The sequence below is a fragment of the Microtus pennsylvanicus genome, chromosome 11, assembly GCF_037038515.1.
Source record: "Microtus pennsylvanicus isolate mMicPen1 chromosome 11, mMicPen1.hap1, whole genome shotgun sequence".
NCBI classification, from domain to species: Eukaryota; Metazoa; Chordata; class Mammalia; order Rodentia; family Cricetidae; genus Microtus; species Microtus pennsylvanicus.
In genome coordinates this window covers 34,371,245-34,384,656 of record NC_134589.1, presented here as the reverse complement: position 1 = coordinate 34,384,656, position 13,412 = coordinate 34,371,245, and the positions used below count along the sequence as shown (strand labels likewise).

The 13,412-nt window shown below is 39.2% G+C and overlaps 1 protein-coding gene across 5 annotated transcripts in view; it reads left to right on the top strand.

Annotated features, from left to right (window-relative positions):
* The window catches only part of Trim37 (tripartite motif containing 37), a 123,650-nt gene that overhangs the window by 47,601 nt on the left and 62,637 nt on the right, over positions 1-13,412 (top strand). For all 5 annotated transcript variants that reach the window (XR_012912317.1, XM_075991200.1, XM_075991201.1 and 2 more), the window contains exons 15-18: positions 671-889; positions 2,771-2,907; positions 5,915-6,000; positions 9,768-9,962. Coding sequence is in view for 4 of the 5 variants with exons in the window: in XM_075991200.1 (XP_075847315.1) it covers positions 671-889; positions 2,771-2,907; positions 5,915-6,000; positions 9,768-9,962 (637 nt within the window). In the remaining variant the exon portion in view is untranslated. The remainder of the gene's footprint in view (positions 1-670; positions 890-2,770; positions 2,908-5,914; positions 6,001-9,767; positions 9,963-13,412) is intronic.

Sequence of the window (13,412 nt, the reverse complement as noted above, 5' to 3'; positions counted from 1 at the left end):
TGTGCAGGTTGTGAACTATATGTATAGTTTAGACTGGATATGCAGAAGACAGTTTATCTTTCTTACAGTTTTTCAGAAAGAAAACAGGAAAAAATGAAAGAAGTAAAAGAAACGGTTTTTAAAATTAGGTTTAGGAATATACGGATCTGCCTTTTCCCCAGTGTTTTGAGACAGGGTCTTAGTGTGTAGCCGTGGTTGCCCTGGAACTATGTAGACCAGGCTGACCTCAGACTCACAGAGATCTGCCTGTCTCTGTCTCCTGAGTGTGGGATTAAAGCTACTTAACACTATGCCCAATTCCCACTCAAGTGTCATTGTCCACAGACGACAAGTGCTTAGCCTTCTGGAGATTGCATGTGTACAGACATGTTCTCAGGCCCTTCCGTACACTAGTACTGTTGCATCCTACAGGTTGCACAAAGCTTCAGGAGCTACCTGTTGTCCCCTTAGCCATCTCTTCAACTCCAACATTATGGTTTTTGTTTTTTTTTTCTTTTGACTATGAAGACCAGGCTAGAGATCATCCTGCTTCTGCTTCCCATATGCTGAAATTGATGACATGTGTTGTCATGCTCAGCCTATATCTGATTTATAATGTAAACATTGTTTGCTTTGCCACTGAGTCACCTCTTACAATTAGTATTGATTTGTACCGTTCTTATTTTCAAAGAGACTGACTATTGAGCTGTCCCGAACTCAGAAATCAAGAGATTTGTCACCACCAGATAATCATCTTAGCCCCCAAAATGATGATATTCCTGAGGCACGAGCTAAGAAGGCTGGGTCATGCTCTGACATTCTTCTGGAAGGTGGTCCTACCTCAGCTTCTGTAAGAGAGACCAAGGAAGATGAAGATGAAGAGGAGAAGATTCAGAATGAAGACTATCATGTAAGAATAGATTGAGATTGTGATCTATATGGTAAGATTGTCAGCTCCAGCATATAATGTAGAGCAGACAGTGTTCTAAACATCTTGTCCACTAGTTTTCATTATTGACGGATGCATGTTCTGTACATTTCATACTTTGCAAAAGTTAATTATGGAAGACCATTATCTGAAACTGTGACACATGGTCTAGAAATGGTTTAAATTGTAGATTTGTAAAAATATGTTATTTTGGGAGCTGGAGAGATGGCTCAGTGGTTAAAAGCACTTGCTGTTCTTCCAGAGGACCCAGGGTGAGTTCCTGCAACTCACTTGCAGTTCAGAACTGCTTGTAGCTCCAGTTCTAGGGAATCCTACACCCTCATACAGAGATACATGCAGGTAAAACACTAATGTACATTTAAAAAAAAAAACTTTTTTTTAATATGTTTTTTCCTTTACTAACTGGTAAGTACTTTATTTTTTCTGATAAGATGACTTAGGATTTGGGATGCAATTAATTTTTGCCAAGCCAAATAATAGCTAGAATAAGAACTCACTAAGTAGATTTTGTTTGTTTTTAGTTAAGATTAGAAGGACAGAGTAGATTTTCTGTAGTTGTTACTTTTAAAATGGGAGTGTAAGCAGAGACTGCTGTTCATTTCCCGGCCACTCAGACTTGAATAATCACACGAAAACTATTATAACGTTGCTTGGCCAGTAGCTTAGGTGTATTCCTTCCTAACTCTTATATCTTAAATTAATCCATTTCTATTAATCTGTGTATCGCCACCAGGCTGTGGCTTACTAGAAAGGCTCCTATGGTGGTGTCTTTCTCCTTTGGCAGCTACATGACTTCTCTATGACTCCGCCTACTTTATATCTCTGTTTGGATTTTCCGCCTGACTTTGTTCTGCTAATCCACTGGCTGAAACAGCTTTATTCTTTAACCAATGATAATAAAACATAGTCACAGCATACAGAGGGGAATCCCACATCATGGAAGACATGGGTTTTTATGTTTCAATGGGCTTACGGGGGAGAGATTGATGATAAGGTTAAAAGCTTTGTTCTAGCCGTGCGGTGGTGGCGCACGCCTTTAATCCCAGCACTCGGGAGGCAGAGGCAGGCGGATCTCTGTGAGTTCGAGACAGCCTGGTCTACAAGAGCTAGTTCCAGGACAGGCTCCAAAACCACAGAGAAACCCTGTCTTGAAAAACCAAAAAAAAAAAAAAAAAAAAAAAAAGCTTTGTTCTACTAAGGAAAGAAAATAGGGCTCCAATTGAAACAGTCTGCTTTGATAGGTTGAGTAAAATGAATGGCAGGATTTCTATCTAAGACAACTAAAAGTTGGAGAAGGGGGTTTTGTTTTGTGTGGGTGGGACCAGAGATATGAAGATGAGAAAAATTGGAGGGGGGGCCTTAGGTGATAGATTGATAAAGGTAATTGGCTATAGGCTACAAGAACATCACTACATAACAAAGAATGACCTTGGATTTCTGGTTTTCTTGTTCTTGCTTTCCAAGTCTGAGATCACATGAAGAGAAATTACTGGAAGTTGACCTGGAGTATGTGAATTATTTCTAGTTGTATTGATGTCCTAGCTCAAATTGATAACTATGAATCAATCATGGTACCAGTCAGTAAGGTTGTATAGCTTTTCTGTGGAATGTTAAGCAGGGTAGACATAGGATTTACACTGGTAGATCTCTGGTAATGTCCTAGGTGGGATAACTAACTAAGTAGAAACATTTGGAACAAAGGTCTTGTTTGTGCTTTCTTAACATCCTAGCACTCTGGAGGCTGAGATAGGAAGATTGCATGAGTTTAAGCCTGGACTACATAGTAAGTTTTGACTCAGAATCCTAAAAAAGGAATGAGAAGAAATCTTATTTGCCTTGTAGCATGAGCTCTCAGATGGAGATCTGGATCTGGATCTTGCCGGGGAAGATGAAGTGAATCAGCTCGACGGCAGCAGCTCCTCTGCGAGTTCCACAGCAACGAGCAACACAGAAGAGAATGACATTGATGAAGAGACCATGTGAGCATCCTGTGTGAACACTTTACATAGGAATCATTTAAGCACTGTGATTTAGGCTAAGTATGGGAATGTTCAGCATTTTTTTTAAAAGATACAATCTAAATATAAACTAGGCCTTTTCAGCTATGAGTTTTTATTCTTTATTTAAAAAAAATCTTTTTTATTGGACAGGAGAGATGGCTCAGTGATTAAGAGCTCTGGCTGCTCTCCCAGAGGATCTGGGTTCAATTCCCATTGCCCACATGTCAGCTTACAGTCACCTGTAACTGCAGTCCCAGGGGCTGTGATGCTCTCTTCTGCCCTCTGTGGGCACTAGGCACTCAAATAGTACCCAGACATATATACAGAGAAAAGACTCATACACATATGTATAGTTTTTTTATTTTCAAATAAAAAAGAAAGTGTGTGCATGTGTGTGTGATATGGGCATATGGAGGTCAGAGTTCAACTTTTGTGAGTTGTCTTCTCCTTCCTCTGTGGGTCCCAGAGATGGAATCAGATTTTCAGGCTGCACAGTCAATGATTTTTGCCACTGAGTTATACCACTAGCCCAAGCCTGGGACTTCTGATCAGGCTAGGCTGGCTATTATATGTTTTTCTGATACTCTTTTATAGCCTTCTTCTTTCCTTAGTGCGGGAAAGAAACCCAAAAACCTCTGGTTTCTGAACCTAGACTGAGGCAAAGGTACAATTCTCTGTCCTGCTTTAGAAACTGGATATTGGGAGAATGTGCCTTAGCCCTTTGCTTGTCTTGTTGGCCCTGATGTCTCTGCTGGAGGAGTAAAGTGTGGTAAGCACCGTAGATCTGAGCATTTTCAGGATGCCCTCACCCAATAGAAGCTTTTCTGAATACAGGTCTGGACATAAGGGTGCAAGTCTTTTTGGCCACACATACCTGGCCCTTGGCATCAGGTTAGGTGTTGGAGACTACCCACAGAATAAGAAATGCTGCTGGTGTCTTCCCCACTCCAGCAAACTGGAAGGCGTATGTTCTTGATTATGGTGACCTAGAGTGGAATTGCTTGGGGGCTGAAATAAGAGGGAAAGGATTAATCTTGACTTAAGTAGTATTTATGCTCACACTTTTGGGGAGTCTGTATTTTGAGACAGAGACCCACTAAGTAGTCTTGGTTGACCTAGAACTTAATCTGTGTGTAGTCCAAGCTGGCCTCAACTCAGGGATACACATCCACTTGCCTCTTCCTCTCAAGTGTTGGAATTAAAGTTGTGCACTGCCACCCCCAGCCCTATGCTCTTTTTTATTACCATATTAATGCTTTTTTAAAATTTTCATTTCTTCATTTTTCTATAACTTTAGGGATATTTCCAGAGTCAGTCCTTTCTTCCTTCCTTCCTTCCTTCCTTCCTTCCTTCCTTCCTTCCTTCCTTCCTTCCTTCCTTCCTTCCTTCCTTAACCTATACTTTTTGAGAGTTTTTTTTTTTTGCCAGCATGTATGTCTTTATAACATATTCATGGCTAGTGTCCACAGCAGAGGGCATCAGATCCCCTGTAACTGAAGTTATAGATAAATGATTGTGAGCCATTGTGTGGGTTCTGGGAACTGAATCCAGGTCCTCTGTACAAGAAAGACATGCTCTTAACCATGGAGCCACCTCTTCAACCCTCATTTCCAGAGTCTTGAGTGGCTTTTTTTGTTTGGTTGGGTTTTGTTTGTTTTTTGTTTTGTTTTTCAAGACAGGGTTTCACTGTGTATCCCTAGCTGTCCTGGAACTCTTTCTGTAGAATAGGCTGGCTTTGAACTCAGAGATCTGCCTGCTTCTGCCTCCCGAGTGCTGAAAATAAAAGCATGCGTCACTGGCGCCTGGCTTTGCATGGCTTTAAATATAATTTTCATCCATTTTACTTGATAGTGAGTCTGCTAAGTTTCTTACATCTTAAGATTTCTTCAAATATATAAAACTAGCATTGTCTTTTTTACTGCTTCAAATAGTACTTTGTAGTTTGATTTAAAGCAATTTAAAGTTGACTTTTTACGAACAAATAGGAAGCAGCACCCTGTTTTGTAAAGTTGTCTTTGTCATCTCTATTAACTGTTCTTGGTTGTTGTCCTTCCTTCCTCCCCTCTCTTTCTCTGTGTGTGTGTGTGTGGGGGTGAGGGCAAGGTTTCAGCTGGCCTCATAGAACTTACTGTGTAGTTTAGGATGGCCTTGAAATCCAGTCCTCCTCCTGGTACTTCCCAAGTATTGATTGGGCATGCAGGCATGTTTCTTCTCTCCTGACTTGGACTTTTTTCTTTAATATTAAAATGCAAGGTCTGGTTTTTGGTTTTTCTTGTTGTTATTTGTTTGTTTGGTTTTGGTTTTTCCTAATTGACTATTAGCATGTGTGCCTTCCCTGTTTTCCCTTTGAGAGGTCTCACCATAGCCTAAGCTGCTCACAAACTTACTATGTAATTTAGGATGGGAACTTCTGATCTTCCTGCCTCTACTTCCTTAATGCTGAGATTGCAGATGTGTACTGTGACGCCACCCCTGGCTCCCTGTGGTGATAAAAGTCAAACACTAGGCTTCCTAAATGCTGGCTGGTTAGATGAGCACCACTGTACTAACTGAGCCACAGGCTAAGCAGCAGTGAGAAGTCTTTATAGATGTATAATCTCTCCTCTTTGCAGTGTTTTCCCAGATTTTCGGATATAAAGATCAAATATTTTTAGCTTACTTTGATGTTATTTAAAAGTTATTTGGATATTAAATGCACAGTCATGATTCTCACTAAGATCATCTCATAGTTGTATTTAGGAACATAACACTTATCAAGGTATGACAAATACAATTTTTTAATTTTTAAAATTCATTTATAATGTGGCCTATGCACATATATGTGCACATCTCTGCATGTGAGAGTCAGAGGACAGCTTGGGGAACAGCTCTCTCTTTCTCCTGTGGGGTGGGGGAGTAGGAACTGTAACTCACCTTATAATACAGCTGCATTTCCTCTGTGAGAATGATGAGTTTTGTGAACATAATGGATTTTGTCTGTTCTCAGGTCTGGAGAGAATGATGTAGAGTATAACAACATGGAACTGGAAGAGGGAGAACTCATGGAAGATGCAGCTGCTGCAGGACCTCCAGGTATAGGGGCCAGGCTCCACAAGTCACCTGACTGTCATAGTTTAGTGGAGGGCAACCATTGTTTATTTGTTTGTTCTGTTTCTTGACTTGTAACCTGATTCTCCTGCTGTGGCCTTTCCAGGGGTGAAATTACAGATATAGACCGCCACATGTGGCAAAATTTACTTTATAGTTAAAGAAACTGTTGCACAGGTTTCACAGCTTAGCAAATAAGGAGAAATTGGATCTTGAGGTTTGTATGGATTTTGTGTACTCTTGACTCTGGTGTGTGAGTCTTATCTGTATTAAGCTTTGTTTACAGAATGATTTAAATAGCCGCATGGAATATGGGCTTACAAAGGATATTTAGAAAGCTGATTTTCAGAGCTATACAAACTCATGTGTAGTTACCAGGTCACATATGTAGTTGTTGCTTCAACTAGTTTAGAACCCAGATTTTGTTAGACGCAGCCCTTCACCCTTCCCAAATCACACTGAAAAGATCTTATATATGTAATGGATATTTTTCCTTATGTCTTTAGATCTGATTGTAAGAATTGGCTGGAACATTTAAAAGCTAGCTTTTGGCATTTATCTCTAAGCCCAGCTCTTGGAAGGCTGAGGCAGGAGGATTAAGAATGCAAGGCCAACCTGAGGTAGATTATTCTGAGGCCAGAAGAAGATCCCCTGGGATTGCAGTTATTAAAAGTAATAAGCCACTATGTCCTCTTAAATAGCAGTAGTGCCAGTGTGATCTACAGAGTGAGTTCCAGGACAGCCAGGGCTACACAGAGAAACCCTGTCTCCAAAAACAAAAAGACAACAACAAAAAGTATTTACTGGTAATTTAACAAGAAGTGGACACTGTTTGAACATGTGGATTCCAAGAATTGAATAAATGTCATTCATATTTTCATTTGTTTTTGTTTTGGGTTTTTTTGCATTTATTTTCTGTGGCTCTAAATATTCTAATAAAATTTAGATACTTTATCCTAGATATTAAAGATGTAAAGTGAAAAAAGACCCTTATTTTCATTGTTGAACTTTGCTGAAATTTATCTACTTAACACACATTGAATATAATAGTATATTTCTAGTTCCTGAAAAATGGAATGAAAAAGACTTCTGTACTTTATAACTAAAGGTGAATAAATGCAAGAATAATTAGCAAAAAATATGACGGTACACATGCAGATTTTAAGTCATTTTTGAAAGACTCCTCCGTGAGATAGAGTATAACTCGCCCTCGTTTAAGTAAATGTTGTGCTGGGGGAAGCTTGACCACATCACATGTGATGGATGCATTTAGCATTGTCTGTGGTGAGACGTGTCAATGTGTAGAGAACATTTACCTCTGTAGTGTTGAATCAGAGAAACCCTTAAGTGAGGGACATTGTACAGATTGTCCAAATAAGGACAATAATCACAAACCAAAGAAGACTAGTTTGATGTTCTGGATTAAATTCTAGAAGAGAAAAAGTGAACATGTGGGGAAAATTAATGATCTATACACAGTAGAATTTAGTTAGTAACTTAGTATATCAGTATTGGTTCATTTGTTGTGATAAATGTATCAAAGTAATGAAAGGTGTTAACAGAGAAATGGGTGTGAAATATATAGAAGCATTCTGTGCATTTTCTATAATTCAGACTTCTAAAAATTAAAAACAATGAATCAGTGATTAAAAGCTGGCTTGGGGTTGTGTGCAGTGTTCCCAAACCCCTGGGCCTGCCCAGTTGCACAGCAGCCAAACATAACATAAGAGACCCTGTTTCAGACAACGCGGAGGGCAAACAGTGGCAGCTGAATTTGTCTTCTGATCTCTATAACCTTATTACGGCATGTAGACACATATACTTAAAGGCAGACACGCAAACACACATACACACACAGCAATACAACATTTCTAATTCAAATTGACATTGATAAGGTCAAACATTTGTTCTTTTTTGCTTTTGCTTTTTTTTTTTTTTTTTTTTTTGAGATATGGTCTTATGTTTCCTTGGCTGGTCTGAAGCTCAGTGTATAGAACAGGATGGCCTTACACTCACAGAAATTTGCTGACTCTGCCTTTCAAGTGATGACATTAAGCCTGGACCTTTTTATTGTTTGTTGTTATTTTAGCTTTGGTTTATGAAACCAGTGTTTTTTTTTTTTTTGTTTGTTTTTTATGTAGCCCCAGCTAGCCTGCAACTTGCTGTGTAGATCAGACTAGCCTTGAACTCACAGAGATCTGCCTGTCTGTCTCCCCCATGTTGCGATTTAAGATGTGTGCCACCATCCCTGGCTTATTCTGTAGTTTTTTGAAAATCTTGATTATCTTCTTATGTATGTATTTACAGCATCTTATTTTGTAGTCTAGGCCTGCCTGGAACTCAAGTATCCTAAACTGGCCTCAAATTCATAGCAATTCTGGTATTGCAGCCTCCTGAGTACTGGATTATAAGCATGAGCCACCATACTTGACTGGTGAAAAGTTTCATATTTCTCATCATATTTTGGAGTACTTCAGTTATTTTTTTTAGATAATTCTTTGCAGTTTTTTCAATTTTTTTTTGTGACTTAGTTTTATGTTGCTATGGGTTTTTTTTTTAAATTTATTATGTATACAATGTTGTCTGTGTGTATGCCTGGAGGCCAGAAGAGGGCACCAGACCTCATTACAGATGGCTGTGAGCCACCATGTGGTTGCTGGGAATTGAACGGAGGACCTTTGGAAGAGCAGGCAATGCTCTTAACCACGGAGCCATCTCTCCAGCCCCCTATGTTGCTATGTTTTGAGGGTTGCTGAAACTCTGTATTTTTTGTTTGTTTTGTCTTTGTAAGAAATGTGAAATTAGCCAGGTAGTGGTGGGATATGCCTTTAATGCCAGCATTCGGGAGGCAGAGGCAGGCAGATCTCTGTGAGTTCGAGGCCAGCCTGGTCTACAAGAGCTAGTTCCAGGACACGTACCAAAGCTACACAGAGAAACTCTGTCTTGAAAAAAACGAAACAAAACAAAACAAAAAGCCAAATTAAAACCATAGTAAGAAACCACTGTGCATTGACCATAATGGTTAATATATATTATTTAAATTGCTTCTTTTTTTCTTAGGCAGGGTTTCATGTAGCCTGGATTGATTTTAACTTGTTATGTAGCCAAAGATGGATTTGAATTCCTAATCCTTTAACCTCCACCTCTCAAGTGCTAGGATTACAGACATGTGTTACCACACCTAGTATGGTTAATATGTTAAACCTGGCAGTACTAAATGTTAAGTATAAGAAAAGATGGGAACCCTTTTACTCTCTGATGGGAGTGAAAACTTTTTCTTCCTTGACCTTGGCCTGCACTGAGTTGTGTATCTTTTTTTAAATTTTTTTATTTTAAGATTTATTTACATATTTAGGTATACAGTGTTCTGCCTGCATGTATGCCTGCAGGCCAGAAGAGGGCACCAGATCTGTAAGAAGTGATTGTGAGCCACCATGTGGTTGCTGGGAATTGAACTCAGGACCCCTGGAAGAGCAGTCAATGTTCTTAACCTCTGAGCCATCTCTCCAGCACCCCAAGTTGTGTATCTTGTACACATTTATAATTGTATGGTGCTTGAGATGAGGTTGTTGATTATTCAGTCATTGTTTTGATGTTTATTACTTGACAGTATGGTTCCTCTGTGCTTTTCATTATGAACACAATCTAAGACACAGATCTGCAGACAGGTATTCACCCACTAATTGGGATTTAAAAAAAATAATAAAACATGTACAGATATATACAGTATGTTTTCTCTATTTCTTTTTTAGGTAGTAATCACAGCTATGTGGGTGCCAGTAGCAGAATGTCAAGAAGAGCACATTTATGCTCTGCCGCTACCAGTAGCTTATTAGACATTGATCCTTTAATCTTAATACATTTATTGGATCTTAAGGACCGGAGCAGTATGGAAAATATGTGGGGCTTACAGCCTCGTCCATCTACTTCACTTTTGCAGCCCACAGGTAAAATAATAATGTCTTTTTTTCCTTTGGTTCTCTGAAAGAACTATTGAATTTCTGTGTGTCTCATCTGAGTTTTGGAATATAGTATGTTTCTCTGGTAAAATGATTTTTCATTCATGTCATATGAGTGATTTTTTTTTTTCAACCTGTCTAATCCCCACCCCACCCTCCACCCCCATGTGTGTGTTCGGGATTGAACTCAGAATCTTGTTGTCCTGGGTGAACTGGACCTACAGCCTTTTGCCTCATTTTCCCTGTTGTTGCTCAAGACTTGTGTCAAAAACAAATTTTGAATTTGTTTTTAAACCTTTGAAAAGGTTTTGGGGCTAGGGTGTGTAGCTCAGAAGATAGTAATCACCCAGCACACACAAATCCTTGTAATTGATCCCTAACACTGCAAAGAAAAACGAAGAAAGTTCTAAATGGTTGCCTTCTCTTTGTGCCTAACTGCTAGTTTGAGCCATAGGAAGAAGTACAGTTGTCTTCTTTGTGAATGGATTCAGTTTTTCAGGCCTACCTTTCAAGGGGAAATGTGTCTAAATAGAAAAACATTTACTTAATTATTCATTAAAGGAAAAATGCTTACCACTGCCATGGTGGCACATACCTGTTATAAGGATGGTAAAGACCGAGTCATGAGGATTGCTCTGAGTTTAACGTTAACCTAGGCTTCATAGTGAGTTCAAGTCTAGCCTGGACTATATTGTGTGACCTGTTTCAAGAAATCAAACAAGGCTGGTCATGATAACATTTATCTTTTATTCTATCAGGTGTGAGGCAGAGACAGGTGGATCTCAATGAGTTCAAGGCTAGCCTGGTCTACGTAATGAGTTCTGGACCAACCATAAGATAACCTAGTGTAAGACCCTGTCTCACACACACTTATGCATACAAATGAACATCAAAACCTGAGAAAATGTTGTAGCACAAATAATAAAAACCCAGAGACAGATTTTGTAGTTCAGCCTAAATATCGGAAAAGCAAAGCAGCCAGCCATTGGCTCTTACCTCTACCTCGGACCAAAAATGGATGAGATCCTGTCTCTACGAGTCCTGAAGACTCGACACCCCACTGAATTCCTGTCTCTTCCACCTTATATTCTTCTTTCTGCCCAGCCATATTGCTCCTGTCTCCACCTCCCTAATGCTGGGATCACCTTTTTGTGAGCTCTTTTTCTCTTTTAGATATTCAATCTTGTGTAGCCCAGGGTGGCCTTGAACTACCAGAGATCCATCTTCCTGTGTTTTAAAGTGCCTACCACCACCGCTTGGCCTGTATGTCTGACTAGTATGGCTGCTTTGCCCTGTGATCTTCATGCAAGCTTTATTTATTAAAACACAAATAGTATACTACTATAAAATGTGTATTAATTATCCACAGTATTTTGTGCCAAAGCTGTTTAAGAGAAAAATATGCATTATTGTAGTAAGACAGCCATTTGTATAGTTCAGTCTAGGCTCTTTGAATCAGAGATAGAGTTGGTTTTTCTTTTGTTTTGTTTTGGTTTGGTTTTTAGTTTTTCTAGACAGGGCTTTTCTGTGTTGCTTTGGAGCCTCTCCCGGAACTGACTCTTGTAGACCAGGCTGGCCTCCAACTCAGAGATCCGCCTGACTCTGCCTCCCAAGTGCTGGGATTAAAGGCATGCGCCACCACCACCTGACGAGATAGAGATTTTTTTTCACAGATAGTGATTTACCATTAATGCTATTACAGTTTAAAGACAAGTTTTAGGGACCTTTGGTATTACTCGGTAGTAATGTGCTTGCCTAGTGTGTGCAAGGCCCTTGCGTCCCGTTCCTGGGGTTGGAGAAACAGCGCTTTTGTTGGAGTGCTTTCCACTGCATCCTTGGTATGTAGTGAAACAGACTGACATTCCCTACCTTTCTAAATCGTAGTATTATATCCAACCATGATGTAGACAGGGATTTTGATGATTTCTCAAAGCAGCAGAGCTCACACTTTCTGAACAAAATCATAGAACCTCTGTGTAGAAAACAAAGCCTGAGCCACTGCAGCAGTTTGGAGGTTACAGCCTGAACCAGTTCATTTATTTTCTTAAAGCATACTTCTGAAAGTCTTACCCCTCCATTTGAAAGACTATCTACAGCTAGGTTCTGGGACAGTTGCTCTTCATTTATGGTTTGAGTACACTCTGTGTGAAGGTTCACTTAAATCAGTGGTTCTCAACCTTCCTAATGCTGCAACCCTTTAATATAGTTCCTCATGGTGTAATGACCCCCAACTATAAAATTATTTTTGTTGCTGCTTCATAACTATAATTTTGCTACTGTTATGAATCATACTGTAAATATCTGACCTGCAGGATATCTGGTATGCGACCGCCAGGAGGGTTGCAATTCACAGGTTGAAAACTGTTGGCTTGAATGATAATTGGTGGTATGTGCAAAGTCCAAATGAAGCAGGTCAAGTCTGGCTCTATAATAAACATGTATAATTGACTTAACTTTAAGGGGAACAATTTTACAATTTGATTTACAAATAGATTTAATAAATAGGTAATATCATGTTTTTGAAAATATTGAATGTCTTTGGAATGCATACAGACTATATTAACAATAGTAGTCTTGTTCTGGAATGTTTAGTTTTCTATGTAAAATTAATAGTGAAGCAACCTAAGATTTAAACCCAGTTGGCTAAAATAAGGGTAATAGCAAAAAGAATGTGGGGCAGATAATAAAAGGGAACAGCTAAGTCCTGGGTCTAACTTTGGAGTCGGTTACCAAGGCTTAAGTGCCTGTCACATAGCTAGAATATAGACAGCTATATTCTATTTAAAAAAAAAAACAAATGAGCCAAATGGTCCGGGCGATGGTGGCGCACGCCTTTAATCCCAGCACTCGGGAGGCAGAGGCATGCGGATCTCTGTGAGTTTGAGGCCAGCCTACAAGAGTTAGTTCCAGGACAGCTAGGACTGTTACACAGGGAAACCCTGTCGTCAAAAACAAAACAAAAACAAACAAAAAGAACCAAATGAAGAGCCTTTTGGAAAAGAGAAAGATCAATAAAACAATATAAGGAGCCAAGTCAAAATAACCTGTATGTGTGTGGCTGGGGCGGGGGGTGTTCATAAGGTTAATAAAGTCACAGAAAGAACCTTGTTTCTTTTATTAAAAAGGCTTGTGTGGAGTTTGTTAATTTCATTTCTTGGCATATTCATATTTTAATCATAAAGTTAATGGACATCTGTTATATGTCAAATTCATTGCCTGTTCATGCTCTTAATTGCTGTGCCCAGGGGATGTCATAAATGATACCAGGGTATCAAGTTGAAGTCCACTTTAAGGTATCTAGTGCTAAACAGAATGAAGTAATCACATTGGTTCATCCTATGGAAGTTCTTGAATCCTAGCTTGAATTTAATCACAGTAGAGGATAGAGAAGTTTGATTTTAGTAGTGGTTTGATTTAAACCTTACTTTAGAAAATGAA